This window comes from Jaculus jaculus, chromosome 14 (genome assembly GCF_020740685.1).
Source record: "Jaculus jaculus isolate mJacJac1 chromosome 14, mJacJac1.mat.Y.cur, whole genome shotgun sequence".
NCBI classification, from domain to species: domain Eukaryota; kingdom Metazoa; phylum Chordata; class Mammalia; order Rodentia; family Dipodidae; genus Jaculus; species Jaculus jaculus.
In genome coordinates this window covers 21,692,821-21,709,125 of record NC_059115.1, presented here as the reverse complement: position 1 = coordinate 21,709,125, position 16,305 = coordinate 21,692,821, and the positions used below count along the sequence as shown (strand labels likewise).

Sequence of the window (16,305 nt, the reverse complement as noted above, 5' to 3'; positions counted from 1 at the left end):
GAAGTAGGAGGATCACCATGAGTTCAAGGCCAGCCTGAGACTACATGGTGAATTCTAGGTCAGCCTGGGCTAGAGTGAGACCCTACCCCGAAAAACCAAAAGAAAGAAAGATCTAGTCTCAGGGGGCTAGGCAAGTGGCTCAGCAGTTAAGGCACTGGTCTTCAAAGCCTAACTGCCTGGGTTTGATTCCCCAGTACCTACATAAAGCCAGATGCACAAAGTGGCAATTGCAATGCAGTTTGCAGCAGCTAGAGGCCATGGTGTGCCCATTCTTTCTCTTTCTCTCTGTCTCTCTCTGCTTGCAAATAAATAAATATTTTTTTTTTTAGAAAATGAAAGTAAGGGCTGGAGAGATGGCTTAGTGGTTAAGCGATTGCCTGTGAAGCCTAAGGACCCCAGTTCAAGGCTCAAATTCCCCAGGACCCATGTTAGCCAAATGCACAAAAGGGTGCATGTGTCTGGAGTTCATTTGAAGTGGCTGGAAGCCCTGCCACGCCCATTCTCAATCTCTCTCTCTCTCTCTCTCTCTCTCTCTCTCTCTCTTTGCCTCTCTCTCTGTTGCTCTCAAATAAATAAGTAAATAATAAACAAAAAAAAATTTAATGAAAATAAGCTGGGAGTAGTGGCGCATGCCTTTAATCCCAGCACTGGGAAGCAGAGGTAGGAGGATTGTCATGAGTTCGAGGCCACCCTGAGACTACAGAGTGAATTCCAGGTCAGTCTGGGCCACAGTGAGACCCTACCTCCAAAAACCAAATAAGAAAGAAAGAAGGAAGGAAGGAAGGAAGGAAGGAAGGAAGGAAGGAAGGAAGGAAGGAAGGAAGCAGGCAGGCAGGCAGGCAAGCAGGCAGGAGGCAGGCAAGCAAGCGGGCTGGAGAGAGATGGCTTAGCTTGCCTGCAAAGCTTAAGGACTCACATTCAACTCTCCAGGTTCCACGTAAGCCAGACACACAAAGTGACACAAGTGCACAAGATCTCACATACACACAAAGGAACACACATATCTGGAATTCAGCTGCAATGGCTGGAGGCCCTGGCACATTAATTCTCTCTCCCACTCTTGCTCTCTAACATTTAAGAAAAGGTGGGGGGGATGGCTGAAGGGATGGCTTAGCCATTAAGGTGTTTGCCTGCAAAGCCAAAGGACCCAGGTTTGATTCCCCAGGACCCATGTTAGCCAGATGCACCAGGGGCACACATGTCTGGAGTTCATTTGCAGTGGCTGGAGGCCTTGGTGTGCCTGTTTTCTCTCTCCCTCTTTCTCTGTCAAATGAATAAATTAATTAATTAAATTTTTTAAAAGCTGGGTGTGGCAGTGCATACCTTTAAAATGGGGGTGGGGCTGGAGAGATGCTTTAGCAGTTAAGCGCTTGCCTGTGAAGCCTAAGAACCCCAGTTCGAGGCTCGATTCCCCAGGACCCATGTAATCCAGATGCACAATTAAAATATTGTTCTTTGACATTAACACTAATGTCCTTATCTAAGGAGATGCATACACACCCACAATGTCACAATGTTCATGTGACAATGGAGGCAGAGATGAAGTGGTGTGAGGAAGGACACCATGGGTTCTGGCTACACTGGACTCTAAGAGAGATAAGGAAGGCGCTCACCTGAGGCTTTGGGAAGGTTTATGGGTCTGTTGGTACCTCGAACACAGAGAAATGAGATAACAAATTCCAGGTATTTTCAAACACTCAACTTGTGAGAGACTTTGTTATGACCACAGGAAAGTAATATGAGGACCTACCAAGGGACCTTGATATGTCTGGCCATCTTGAGGCTCCTGAGCCAGCAGCCATCATTCTTTGTGCAAAGAAAGCAAGAGAGGGGTTACTGGTAGATTCAAGGTACTCCCAAGATACCTACCAACAAAACCATGGAGGCCTGGGTCGCAGGCGGTTTGGGGGGCAGCTGGAGATAGGTGGATGAACCAGAGAAAGTCTAGGAAGAAGACAAATAGAAATTCTTAGAAGTGCCAGGTGTGGTGGTGCACACCTTTAATCCCAGCACTCAGGAGGCAGAAGTAGTAGGATCACCGTGAGTTCGAGGCCATCCTGAGACTATATAGGTCAGCCTGGACTAAAGTGAAACCCTACCTCTTAAAAAAAAAAAAAGAAAGAAATTCTTAGAAGCCAGAAACCTTGCTGAATTTGGTATTATAGATTATATTTATTTATTTTATTTTATTTTTGGTTTTTTGAGGTATGATTTCACTCTAGCCTTGACCTGAAATTCACTATGTAGTCTCAGGGTGGCCTCAAACTCAGTGATCCTCCTACCTCTGCCTCCCTAGTGCTGGGATTAAAGGCATGTACCACCACACCAGCAAAATATATATTTGTTTTGTTTTTCAAGGTAGGGTCTTATTCTAGCCCAGACTGACTTGGAATTCACTATAGTCTCAGGATTGCCTCGAACTCACAGCAATCCTCCTACCTCTGCCTCCCAAGTGCTGGTATATTTATTTTTTATAAATACTTTTTAAAATATTTTATTTATTTATTTTCAAGGGGGGAGAAAGAGAGAGAGAGAATTGATGTGCCAGGTCCTCCACCCACTGCAAATGAACTACAGATGCATGTGCTACTTTGTGCATCTGGCTTTATGTGGGTACTGGGGAATCAAATCCAAGTCAAACCTAGCCCCAATGAAATTAAAAAATAAAAAGGAGGGCTGGAGAGATGGCTGAATGGTTAAGGCACTCTTTACCTCTTTATCTCTCAAATAAATAAATAAAACATATTTAAAAAGTTTTTAAAGCCAGTCGTGGTGGCGTACACCTTTAATCGCAGCAGTGAGAAAGCAGAGGTAGGAGGATCGCCATGAGTTTGAGACACCCTGAGACTACATAGTGAATTCCAGGTCAGCCTGGGCCAGAGTGAGACCCTACCTTGAAAAACAAAAACAAAAAACAAACAAACAAAAAAGAAATTAATTACCAAAAAAGCCTAGCATGGTGACACATGCCTTTAATTCCACCGCACTCAGGAGGCAGAGGTAGAAGGATCACTGAGTTCAAAACCAGCCTGAGACTACATAGTAAATTCCAAGGTAGCTTGGACTAGAACAAGACTCTACATCAAAATTAATTAATTAGGGCTGAAGAGATGGCTTAGCAGTTAAGCGCTTGCCTGTGAAGCCTAAGGATCCTGGTTCGAGGCTGGATTCCCCAGGACCCACGTTAGCCAGATGCACAAGGGGGCGCACACGTCTGGAGTTCGTTCGCAGTGGCTGGAGGCCCTGGCACGCCTATTCCCTCTCTCTATCTGCCTCTTTCTCTCTGTCTGCCGCTCTCAAATAAATAAATAAAAATGAAGAAAAAAAATTTTTTTAAAATAATTAATTAATTTAATTAAGTAAAAATAAAACCGAGGGCAGTGGCAAATGCCTGTAATCCCAGCACTCGGGAGGCAGAGGTAGGAGGATCACTGTGAGTTTGAGGCCACCTTGAGACTCCATAGTGAATTCCAGGTCAGCCTGGGCTAGAGTAAAACCCTACCTTGAAAAACCAAAAATAAATAAATAAATAAATAGATAGATAGATAAAAAGAGAGAATGTGGGGGCTGTAGAGAAGGCTCAGAGGCTACGGCTTGCCTGCTAAGTCTAAGGACCCAGGTTTAATTCCTCAATACCTACATAAAGCCACATGTAATAGGTGACACATGGAGTTCATCTGCAGTGGCTAGAGGTCCTGATGCACCCATTCTCTCTCTCTCTCTTTCTCTCTGTCTCTCTCCCAAAAAAATAAATAAAATATATTAATAAAAAAAAAAGAGAGGGATGAAGAGATGGCTTAGTGGTTAAGGTGCTTTCCTGCAATGCCAAAGGACCCAGGTTCAATTCTGCAGTACCCACGTAAAGCCAGATGCACAAGGTGGCATATGCCACCTGGAACAAACTGAGATTCAAGGCACAAGTTTCTTCACCCCACTGGATTGGCTGGAGAGCATTCCGGACTACAACACCCATGATGCTTAATGAGTACCGGTCAGGAAACCATCCGAGAAACAGTTCTGAGGCCTCATTGGAGATAAAGTCCATTCTTCCCTCTCACCTCTAGTATATAACCTCTAGTTATATTGTGAACTACAATCCCCATGATGCGAAGGGGCCAATTCCTGCCAAGCTAGCGCCTTTAGAGGCCTGTGGGGAGATGTAGTCCCTTCTTTCCCTCACCTGTGTCTTAGGTTCCGGCTTCCAGGGCTGGGGACTCCTGGGGGGCCGTCCTCCTCCAGCTTCGGAGGCGGGTCCTCGGCGGGGAGTGGGAGGCCGTGACAATGTCTGTCTCTGGGGAGCCCAATCCAGAGGAGGCCGGACATCGATGCGACTCAAAGGGGTGTGCGGGCGGGCAGGGAGTGAGGCGTCGGCTGTGGAGGGAGGGGGTCGCCGCGCAGGAGCCGAACGGGGCCGGGGAAGACTCAGAGGGGAGGGCGGACGGGAGAGCGGTGGGAACAAGCTGTGTGAAGCAGAGAACGGGCGGACAATGAGTCAGCCCGAGTACCTGCCCCGAGCCCACCTCACTACCGCCCAGTCAGCCTCACGTAGCTTCTCTCTCATACACGGACGCCCAGGGCCAGCCCGAGCCCGTCCACAAGGCCCCGCCCTTTGCCTAGGCCACGCCCACCCACTCAGACTCCGCCTTTGCCTAAGCCACGCCCGCCCACCCAGACCTCGTCTTTACCTAGGCCACGCCCACCAATCCAGACTCCGCCTTTGCTTAAGCCACGCCCCAACACTCCTATCCCGTCCCTTCGTTTAGCGCACACGTCCAATTCTAGGCCCCCCATTTTGGCCTTCCCTTAAACCACACCCCAGGCATCCCTCCCCTTATACCACACCCCTAATCACGACTGATCACGTCCCTCTCACTTTCCAGATTGACCCTTCCTTTAATTCTGGCTTCCAACAGTGTGTTTCCTTGGGCCAAGCCCAATTCCATCCTTTTCCTAAGTCATGCCTCCAAACAGTCCTCGGTCTCGCCCTTCCCGTAGCCCAAGCACAGTCTTTCACCCCTGCCACAGCCTCGCATTAAACCGTACCTCCAGGCGGTCCCAGGACCCCTCCTTCCACTAGACCACGCCTCCCACCAGTCCCTGGCTCTGCCCTTACCTTCAGCCACGCCCCCAATTCACTGTCTTACTCTGGGCTCCTGGTCCTCCTACTCCCGGGGCCAGACTGGAGGTCAGCCGTGGGGCCGTGGGCGAGCAGTCCGTGTCGGCTGCTACTTCTGGAGAGCCGGGCTACCTCGGGTGACTCTGCGATGGGCCCCTCTTCTCTTCTGCTCACCTCTGGAGGAACCCTGAGGCCCCCAGGGCCCTCCGCAGGCTGAGGACGTGCTGGGGACCTGGAACGCCCACTAGCGAGCGTAGAAAAAAACATCACTTTCTGCTCCTCATAACAGCCCTATTCTCTTTTCACACATTAGGGAGCAGTGATCCGGCCCCAAAGGGAAGGTGGGGTATTATAAATCACTGACTCTATTATACAGATGGAGAAACTGAGGCGGGAAATATGGAAGTGATTTAAAGGTCACAAGACCCGTGTCCTGGATTGATATATGGGGAAAGCTTAGACTGAGACAGTCTAACATTTCAACAAACGTTTATTCTTTCTTTTCTTCCTTTTTTTTTTTTTTTTTTGGTTTTTCGAGGTAAGGTTTCACTGTAGCTCAGGCTGACCTGGAATTCACTATGTAGTCTCAGGGTGGCCTCGAACTCACAGGGATCCTCCTACCTTTGCCGTGCTGGGATTAAAGGTGTGGCCCACCACGTCCGGCTTTACTATTTTATTTTTATTTATTTATTAGTGAGAGAGCTAGAGAATGGATGAGTCAGAGCCTGTACCCACTGTAAAGAAACTCCAGACACAAGCGCCACCATGTGCATCTGCTTACATGGGTTCTGGGGAGTCAAATCTAGGTCCTTAGGCTTTGCAGGCAAGTGACTTAACTGCTAAACCATCTCTCCAGGCCTCTTTCTTTTTCTTTTCTTTTCTTTCTTTTTTTTTTTTTTTTCGAGGTAGGGCCTTACTCTAGCCCAGGCTGACCTGAAATTCACTATGTAGTCTCGAACTGGCCTTGAACTTACAGCAATCTTCCTACCTCTGCCTCCCAAGTGCTACAATTAAAGACGTGTGCCACCACACCTGTCTATATTTTTTATTTTATTTGAGAGAGAGAGAGAGAAGGAAGCAGATAGAGAAAGAATGGACGCACCTAGCCACTGCACATGAACTCCAGACCATGAGCTAGCTACCTTAAGCATCTGGCTTATGTGGGTACTTGTGAATGAATTGAACCTGGGTCCTTGGGCTTCATAGCTTCACAGGCAAGTGCTTAGACACTAAGGCATCTCTCCAGTCCATAAACACATTTTTAAAGAATCTAGCTGGTGGAAAGAAGTGACCGGAGTGCTCAGTACTGCAATATCTCTATCACACCTTCCAAGGCTCAGGGTCTATTGCAGAAGAGGTGGCGGAAAGAATGTAAGAGCCAAAGGAAGGGTAGGACTCCTTACAACGTGCTCCTCCCAGACACAAAATGGCCTGGATAGCCATGACCTCACAGTGCCTGACACTACCTACACAAGACCATCATAAGAGAAGGAAAAGATCATGACATCAAAATAAAAGAGAGACTGATTGAGATGGGGAGGAGATATGATGGAGAATGGAGTTTCAAAGGGGAAAGTGGGGGGAGGGAGTGTATTACCAAGGGATATTTTTTATAATCATGGAAGTTGTTAATAAAAATTTGAAAAAAAAAATCTAGCCAGGTGTAGTGGCTCACGCCTTTAATCCCAGCATTTGGGAGGCAGTAGGAGGATCTCCATGAATTTGTAGGCCACCCTGAGATGACATAGTGAGTTCCAGGTCAACCTGAGCTACAGTGAGACCCTACTGCAAAAAAAAAAAAAAGGAATCTGACATGGTCGAGCATGGTGGTGCACACCTTTAATCCCAGCATTTGGGAGGCCAAGGTAGGAGGATCGCTGTGAGTTTGAGGCCAGCCTGAGATTACAAGTGAATTCCAGGTCAGTTTAGGCTGGAGCAAGATCCTACCTCGAAAAACCAAAAAACAAAAAGAATCTGACATGGAAAGGCAGAAGTAGCCTGAGTTCAAGGCTAGCCTGGTCTACATATGAAATTTGAGGCCAGCCTGAGCCCCTACCTCTAAAAAGAAAAAGAAAAAAATGGGGCCAGGCTCAGGAAGCCGAGGTAGGAGGATTGTCATGAATTTGAGGCCACCCTGAGAGGACATAGTGAAATCCAGGTCAGCCTGAACTAGAGAGAAACCCTACCTCGAACCCCCCCAAAAAATATATATATACATTTATTTATTTATTTGTATACATTTATTTATTTATTTATAAATATATATCTGGCTCCAGAATGCTGGGATTAAAGTCATACGCCACCACACCCAGTTTATAATATACTTTAAATCTGCTCTGGTACCTGGAAGGTAGAGGCAGTAAGATCACAGATTCAAGGTTGTTTTCAGCTACATAAGGAGCTCAAGGATTCTGGGTCTGAGTTCAATGGAACCTGGGTGGTTAGGCTTTACAGGCAAGCACCTTAACCATTTTTCAGCCCTTAGGTGAACCTTAAATGACCTTTTATTCCAGGGGAAAGTGCTGGGAATGGAAAGGGGACGGGACCTAGGTCTCCACTCACCAGTCGTCCCCCTCTGCGCGGGAGGCCCGATCCAGGGCACGCAGCCAGCCCCGAAGGTCCTCTAGGGTGTCAGCTGCCAGGACATAGGTCCTCATGCCCGGGTGCTCCGCCTGCAGAAAAGAGGGCTTGGAACCCAGTCTCAAGGGGGAAGCCTTTGACTCTGGTCAAACCTTTTATCTCCCAAACTGCAAACCCAGAGCTCTCCACCGTCCATCTCGTGCACACGGGGCCACTCACAGTGAAGGTGAAGCGCCTGCCTCTGGGGGCTCCGGGCCCATCCGGCCTAACAGTGTAGCTGGGGAGCAGGACACTGCCCAGGACGCTCTCCTCTCGGCTGTCTGCAGAGAGGAACTGGGGTCAAGCCTCACAGGTTCGGGTGGGGACGGGGGCCTTGGTACCCTGTGCGGCCTGAGCACTGACCCTTGTAGTAGAAGAGACAATGGCCAGAGAGAACAAACCAGCGGCGTTTCCAGAGCCGGAGCCCCGAACTGTCCTGGGGAGAGAGATGGGGGAAGGGCCTGAGCCAAGGGCAGAGGGCCAGGTCGAGGAACAGTGACACAGACGAACACTCAGGGGGACCTGAGAAGAGAGATAGAGTGGGAGGGGTCTAAGATCCACAGGGACACATGGGAATAGCGATATGGAGGACAGAGTCTTAGACCTGGAGTGCCTTCTCAGGGTTACTGAAACCCATAGAGAGCCCGCCACAGGAGAGAGTCTGAGATGCCAGTAATGAGATGGATTAGGATGGAGAGTCAGGAACCTGCGCGTTGTGTTTGAGTGACAAATTCTGACACAGTTGCACTGCGCTCTAAGCAGTACCACTTTCAAAGGGTGGTTTAGATACCCACGTTCCCAAGTAGGATCCTCATATTTGTTATTGACCTATTGGGAATTAAGAAGTTTCACTAGGGCTGGAGTGGTGGCTTATCAGTTAAGGTGCTTGCTTGCGAAGACAGGACCCAGGTTTGATTCTCCAGGACCCACATAAAGCCAGATGAACAAAGTGGCACATGTGTCTGGAGTTCATTTGCAGTGGATGGAGGTCCTGATGTGCTCTCTCGCATCCTTGCTCTCTCTCTCTCTCTCAAATAAATAAATATATATTTTTTATGTTTCAGGAAAATTTGCTTGGAGAAAACAATGCACTTCATATGTGCAGAACCTTTACCTATTGAGTGTTTGTTTTTATTTTTAGAGAGAGCAAGAGAGAAAAAGAGAGAGAGAATTGGCACACCAGAGTCTCAACCACTGCCATTGAACTCCAGATGCTTGCGCCACCTAGTGGGCATGTGCAACCTTGCACTTACCTCACCTTTGTGTGTCTGGTTTACGTGGGATCTGGAGAGTGGAACAGGGGTTCTTAGGCTTCCAAGGCAAGGATCTTCACCACTAAGCCATCTCTCTAGCCCTGCTTATTTGTTTTTGAGCAGGGTTTCGCTCTAGCCCAGGCTAACTTGGACCTCACTCTGTAGTCCCCCACTGACCTCAAACTCATAGCAATCTTCCTACCACTGCCTCCTAAGTGCTGGGGTAAAAGGTGTGTGCCACCACACTCAGCCTGAGACAGAGGCTAAGAAGAATGTACTGAGCCATGATCCTAGTCCTGTGACTTGGTCACATCAATTCTCCAAAACCTCCCAATAGTCTATTCAAGTTTTTGTTTGTTTGCTGTGTGTGTGGAGTACATGTGCTTATATGCTTGTTTGTATGTCTGTGGGAACACAGGTGTATGCACATGGAAGCCAGGGGTCTACATCAGGTGTCTTCTCAGTTGCTCCACAACTTATTTTATTTTTAAATTATTAAAGACTTATTGCTGGGCATGGTGGTGCATACCTTTAATCCCAGCACTCAGGAGGGAGGCAGAGGTAGGAGGATCACCATGAGATAGAGGCCAGATTGAGACTACATAGTGAATTCCAGGTGAGCCTGAGGTAGAGTGAGACCTTACCTTGAAAAATCAAAAAAAAAAAAAAAAGATGATGATGATGATGATGATGATTTAGGGCTAGAGGGATAGTTTAACAGTTAAGGCATTTGCCTGGACCCAGGTTCAATTCCCCAGGACCCATGTTAGCCAGATGCACAAGAGGGCACATGTATCTGGAGTTCATTTACAGTGACTGGAAGCCCTGGCATGCCCATTCTCTCGCTCTCTTTCTCCTTCTTTCTCTCTGTCAAATAAATAAATGAATAAAAATAACAATAAAAGGAAGATGTATTTATTTACTTATTTGGTTTTTCCAGGAAGGGTCTGTCTGGCTGTTTGTTGTGGTGGGTTGTTTTTTTTTTTTTTTTTTGAGACAAGATTTTATGTAGCCCAGAACCCAGGGTGACCTTGAGTTCCTGCTCCTTCTGCCTCCACCTCCAGAATGTTGGAATTAAAGGAGTGTCATCCATATAATTATTTGGTGATTCATCCTCCCACCCTGCTCTACCCTGGCAATCTTGAATGTGATGGATATACTTGTTAATCATATGCCTGAAGTATGCCCTGGGGTCTGGAACACTGGGACTGTTCATGACATCATCAGTGAATGAGCAATGCAAACCTGATGGACAAATGAATTGACAAAACAACAGAGCATGGGGTGGGAGTCTTAACTGCAGGAAAGAAGCACATTTGGTTATATGGAAGGACAGAAACAGGGGGCAGCCAGACACAGCACCCAGGGTCCTTTGCTTTCTCCAGCCAACCCCACCTGCTTATGTAGCCAGCCTCTGATGTGCACTGGCAGGTTGGGGTCCCTCCTCAGCGCATTGCTCCTCTTCCCAAAGGCATGGACCTTGTGTACTGCGCGGGTAGGTTTCTGAGGAGAGATGGGAATGGAGGTGAAAGGAGCCTCCTCTGGGATGGACCCCAAGAGGGCAAGGTAGACAGCCTCAAGATTTTATTTGGGGCTGAAGAGATAGCTCAGCAGTTGGAGGCCCTTGCTTGCAAAGTCTGATGGTCATGAAAAGCCAGATACACAAAGTGTTGCATACACCTGGAGTCACACTTGTAGTGACAGGAGGCCCCTTGGGGGAGGGTCCATGCTCTGCCTCTCTTTCTTCCCCCACCCACTTGTAAATAAATAAATAATAATAATAAAATGCCGGGTGTGGTGGTGAATGCCTTTAATCCCAGCACCCAGGAGGCAGAGGTAGAAGAAATGTCGTGAGTTTAAGGCCACCCTGAGACTACGTAGTGAATTCCAGTTCAGGCTGGGCTACAGCAAGATGCTACCTCAAAAAACTAAAAAATGGGCTGGAGAGATAGCTTAGCAGTTAAAGTGCTTGCCTGCGAAGCCAAAGGACCCAGGTTTGATTCCCCAGTACCTATGTAATCCAAATGCAGAAGGTGGTGCATGTATCTGGAGTTCATTTGCAATGGCTAGAGACCATGGTGCACCTATTCTCTCTCCCTCCTTCTCTCTCCCTCTATCTCACTGTCTCTCAAATAAATAAAATATTTATTTATTTATTTATTTATTTATTTATTTTGTTTTTTGAGGTAGGGTTTCACTCTAGCCCAGGCTGACCTGGAATTCACTATGTAGTCTCAGGGTGGCCTCGAACTCATGGTGATCCTCCTACCTTTTTTTGAAGAGGTGGGGTTTTTTCCTCCTACCTCTGCCTCCTGAGTGTTGGGATTAAAGGTGTGTACGATAGAATAAAAAGCTTTTTAGAAAGAAAAACTAGACAGTTGTGGTGGTGCACACCTTTAATCCCAGCACTCAGGAGGCAGAGGTAGGAGAATTGTTGTGAGTTTGAGGCCACCCTGAGACTACATAGTGAATTCCAGGTCAGCCTGGGCTAGAGTGAAACCCTACCTCATAAAAGCAAAAAAAAAAAAAAAAAAAAAAAAAAAAAAAAAAAAAAGATTCAAACGGTTTTGTTTGGGCTGGAGAGCTGTCTTAGTGGCTAAACATTTGCCTGTGAAGCCTAGGGACCCTGGTTCAAGATTCAATTCTCTAGGACCCACGTAAGCCAGATGCACGAGAGGCACATGCAATCTGGAGTTCGTTTGCAGTGGCTGGAGGCCCTTGCACACCCATTCTCTCTTTCTCTCTCTCTTCTGCCTCTTATTCTCTGTCTGTTGCTCTCAAATAAGAATAAAACAAAATTTTAAAAATAAAAATAAGCCTATTAAAAAAAAACTAGGCGTGGTGGTACACGCCTTTAATTCCTTACCAGTCAGCCAAGAAGTGCAGTGATGCCTGTCTGCAATCCCAGCACTCAGGAAGCTGAGGCCAGAGAATCAGAAGCTCAAAGGCTAGCTTTAGCTACAGAGTGAATTTGAGGCCAGTCTAGACTGCCTGAGACCCTGTACCGAAAAAAAAAAAATAATAATAAATCTCAAATTAAATAAATAAAAGAGGGGGTTCCACTGGCAAGGAGAGGGATGTGAGAATAATTCTGGTATCCACACTGAGAATGAGGCCTGGGAGGTCCCCATAATAGAAGTTTCCAGTCTCTAGTGAATTCCAGGCATCTCACAGCAAACAGGTCCAAAGAGGAGAGCCTGGATTCGAAACACCAGTCGCATTGAAATGGGTTGCCTGTCCTGACACAAAGACTGCTTAGGGTTAGTCTGCCACAGGACACCTCTCCTTGGGAGTGAGCTGACCAAGGCTGGGATGAAATCTGGGAAATTGGAGCTGGCAGGAAGAGAAGGGAGTGAGATTAAGTTGTAGCCTGGGTGATGTCCATGTAGCCAAGACTGTCCGTGAACACCTGAGCTTCCTGCCTCCACTTCTGGAGTTGCTTCCAGTACAGATATGCACCATGCCTGGCTTGTTTATTGTTGTTTGGGTTGGGTTTTTTCCTAGGTAGTATCTTGCTCTAAGCCAGGCTGACCTCCTAGAATTCACTATATAGCATCAGGGTGGCCTTGAATTCACAGTGATCCTCCTTCCTCCCCCTCCTGAGTGCTAGGATGAAAGGCGTGTGCCCCCACACCTAATCATGGCTTTTTTTTTTAATTTTTTTTCATTTTTATTTATTTATTTGAGAGTGATAGAGAGAGAAAGAGGCAGAGAGAGAGAGAGAGAGAGAGAGAGAGAGAATGGGCATGCCAGGGCTTCCAGCCACTGCAAATGAACTCCAGACGCGTGCGCCCCCTTGTGCATCTGGCTAACGTGGGTCCTGGAGAATCGAGCCCCGAACTAGGGTCCTTAGGCATTGCAGGCAAGCGCTTAACCGCTAAGCCATCTCTCCAGCCCTCATGGCTTTTTTGAGACAGGGTTTCATGGCCTTAAATTCATGATCCTCCTGACATTGTGTCTCCAGTCCTGGGATTACAGGATTACATCTTCTTATTTTGTTATTGCTGTTTTTTTTAATTTTATTTTTTGAGGCAGGGTCTCACTGTAGCTCAGGCTGACCTGGAATTCATGAGACCTGTAGTCTCAGGGTGACCTTGAACTCATGGTGATCCTCCTACTTCTGCCTCCCAAGTGCTGGAATTAAAGGCGTGCACCACCACAACCGGCTTTTTTTTTTTTTTTTTGAGGCAGAGTCTCACTGTAGCCCAGGCTAACACGAAACTCATTCTATAGCCCAGGATAGGCCTCAAACTTACAGCGATATTCCTACCTCATCTTCCCAAATACTGAGTCTAGGCTTGAGCCTGGCCACGGCCAGTTTCGTTCAGTGCTGAGAACGGAACCCAGGGCTTTGCACATGCCAGGCAAGTACTCTATCAACTGAGCTACTTCCCCAGCATTTATTTCCTCATTTTTATTATTATTTTAATTTTTTGAGGTAGGGTCTAGACAAAGCCTTAGTATGTAGCCAAACTTGGCCTGGCCTTGAACTCTTGATCTACTTGCTTCAACTTCCCGATTGCAGAATGCCAGGCGTGAGGCACCATTTCTGGCTTCTAGGTGACATCTGAGATAAAGCACCTTGGGGGATTCCATGGGGCTGTACTACCAGAAAAGGGTCTGTCCTTAGTGAGTGGCTTTGATGGCTACAAGCAGTAGGACAAGAATCCAAGTTGTCATCATGAGCAGCCACCCCCCCTCTCAGCTCAAGGTCGAGAGGTTGTTCTCTGGCTTAGAGTTCAGAAAACTGGAATGGGTGGGAACAGAGCTGGGAGCTGGGAGTACCTCCAGGCTGTAGCTGATACTGAACTTGGGACCTTACCAGGTCTGGCAGACCCTGTCCCTAAGGAGCATTGTCTCTAAAAACTGGAATCCCTGGGACGTCACAGAACCCACAGCTCAAAGCAGGAGGACAAGGCAGCCAAGGGCTTGCCTTCCTCCCATGCCCACCAGGAAGCTCACACAGACCTTGGAGCTCAGGCTGCTGAGTGAGGAGGTCGTGGAGGCGCTGCTGGCCAGGCTGACACTGCTCCGAGGTCGACCTTGCTCCATCAAGAGCTTCAAGAGAGAGAGAAAGGGATTGTGGCTCACAAGGGCTAGGGGACAAAGATAGGGTCAAGGCTCAGAGGTTGGAAGAAGCTGAGGAGAAAGAGCCTGTTGTTTGAGCATGGGGGGCTGGGGGAGGCCATGGCCCAAGACTACATACCAAGCACTGTGCCAAGAGAGGTGGGCGGGTGAGTGGTTCTGGCAGCTGTGGGGAGGGGGCAGCTGCCTGCAGCCCAGCTACAGAATAGGAGCTCCTTTATTCCTGCCCACTGAGCTCTGGCCAGGAATGTGACCCTTTCTGTGCTCAGAGATTCCCCCCACTCCCTGCCCCCTTCCGGTTTCTCCAAGTTACCTGTCTCCTGCCCTCTATACCCCAAACCATCCTTACCCTTGCCAACTCCCCAAGCCAAGCCTTGAAGAGCCAAGAATGTGCACCACGCGGTATCTCCCAGCCAGCCAGACATGTACTTACCCAGCTCTGGGGTCCCAGTAACAGGAGAGAGAGGACAGTCCCACCACCTCATTGCTCTTTAGACATTGTCTCTCAGAATACTCAGTGTAGCCTCTCACCTATCATTCACACTCTTGTCTTGTTCTCTCTCCTCCCTTCTCCTTCCTCTGTCTCTTCCAGCCTCTTTTCCAAACTTACTTCTATCCAAATCTTTTCCTCAGTCTCCTCCTTAGTCTCTATTTCCTTCTTTTCCCTTTCTCTTTCTGTCGCCCCCCTCCACTCCCCAACACACTGTCTCTTCCTCTTTCTCTCTCTCCTGATCTCCACCTCTGCTGTTTCCTCCTCTTTCAGGTTCCCTTCCTCACTTTCTCTCTTCCTCCCGCTCCCAGTTTCTCTTTCCTCTCTGCTGGGCTTTCCCTCTCCCAGCCAGCCGCCCACGCTGCTGTCTCCCCTCCCAATCCTGGCTGTTCCCGCCCCTTCTGGCCTCCCCATCCCAGCCTGACCCTGGGCTCAGCTGCCCCCACAGCTGAGAGGAGGGGCTTCCCCCCAACTCCTGGATCCCCTAAGCTACGGCTGGGACTCATCAGTGTTTGAAGATGAGTTAAGACCTGTACCCCAGAGGCCCCATGGGTTTCTTGTAGCCAAGGGCCTGGGTCTTGTGAAGGATGACGGCTGTCATTTCTGAAACCCTGGAAAGGATGCCATGGGGATCCTATCTACTGGGAGCCTGCCCCAGGAAGGTACAAGCTAGGTGAGCAGGCTGTGATGTGCCTTGGGTCTAGAAGTATGACTTTAACTTTAAGTACTGGGGATTATTGGCCCAGGTCCCCAAGAGGGGAAGAGAATATACTCCTATAGTCCTGGCTCCAGGCTAGGACAGTCAAGTGCCTAGTTTCAAATCTCCCCCTCAGAGCCCAGTAAAAATTCTGCTCTAGCCAGGTGTGGTGGCTCATGCCTTTAATTCCAGCACTTAGGAGGCAGAGGTAGGAGGATCCCCATGAGTTTGAGGCCATCCAGAAACTGCATAGTGAATTCTAGGTCAGCCTGGGCTACACTGAGACCCTACTTCGAGCCCCCTCCAAAAAAAAAACCCTATTCTAGAGATGGCTTAGTGGTTAAGGCGCTTGCCTGTAAATGCTAAGGACCCAGGTTCAATTCCCAAATACCCATGTAAAGCCAGATGCACAAAGTGACACTTGCATCTGGAGTTTGTTTGCAGTGGCTGTAAGCCCTGGTGTGCCCATTATCTCTCTCTCCTTCCCTCTGTCTCGCCTCCCCCGCTTGTAAATAGATAAATATTTTTTAATCTGTTTTAGACTGAGGATTGCTTCTTCAGCTGAGAGACATAGCTGAGGTTATAGACTAGGACTCAGAGCATAGCTGAGTGAGAGGGTATTGACCTAGCATGCATGAGGCCTTGGTTCCACCCAAAACCACCCCCACCCCCCACATACACACCAGGTAAGGAAAGAGGGAGTGGAGAGCAGAGGGATTGGAACTGAAATCATGATACACTGTATGTCCAGAAAATGAAAGTCAAAATAAACTCTTCCACCTTTAAGATGCTGTTTTTTTTTTTGTTTTTTTTTTTTTGAGGTAGGTTCTTGCTTTAGCCCTGAAAGGCAGGATAGAAAATTTTAAAGTAAACTTGGTGAAAAAATAGCTGGTTGCTACAGGTAGGGGACAGCCTGAACTGTATATTCAGAAGTAAATCAAAAATAGGCTAAAAGATAGGCTGTGAATGGCCCAAGATATGGGTTGGTCAGGTCAACCTAAACTTTGTGTCACGGAAAGAGGATAAACAAAAATACAGTTTTGAG

The 16,305-nt window shown here is 47.9% G+C and overlaps 1 protein-coding gene across 5 annotated transcripts in view; it reads right to left on the bottom strand.

Moving 5' to 3' along the window:
* Nucleotides 1–14,851, bottom strand: part of Plekha4 (pleckstrin homology domain containing A4) — a 35,067-nt gene extending 20,216 nt beyond the window's left edge. For 4 of the 5 annotated variants that reach the window (XM_045134321.1, XM_045134324.1, XM_045134322.1 and 1 more), the window contains exons 1-9: nucleotides 14,507–14,851; nucleotides 13,957–14,046; nucleotides 10,384–10,491; nucleotides 8,099–8,171; nucleotides 7,916–8,016; nucleotides 7,679–7,788; nucleotides 5,145–5,360; nucleotides 4,181–4,460; nucleotides 1,870–1,944 (exon numbers count right to left, since the gene is read on the bottom strand). In XM_045134321.1, coding sequence (XP_044990256.1) covers nucleotides 1,870–1,944; nucleotides 4,181–4,460; nucleotides 5,145–5,360; nucleotides 7,679–7,788; nucleotides 7,916–8,016; nucleotides 8,099–8,171; nucleotides 10,384–10,491; nucleotides 13,957–14,040 — 1,047 coding nt within the window. In that variant the 5' untranslated portion in view covers nucleotides 14,041–14,046; nucleotides 14,507–14,851. Of the gene's footprint in view, nucleotides 1–1,869; nucleotides 1,945–4,180; nucleotides 4,461–5,144; nucleotides 5,361–7,678; nucleotides 7,789–7,915; nucleotides 8,017–8,098; nucleotides 8,172–10,383; nucleotides 10,492–13,956; nucleotides 14,047–14,506 lie in introns of those variants that run through there. The other variant, XM_045134325.1, reaches the window with a different exon arrangement.
* Nucleotides 14,852–16,305: the final 1,454 nt, after the last annotated feature.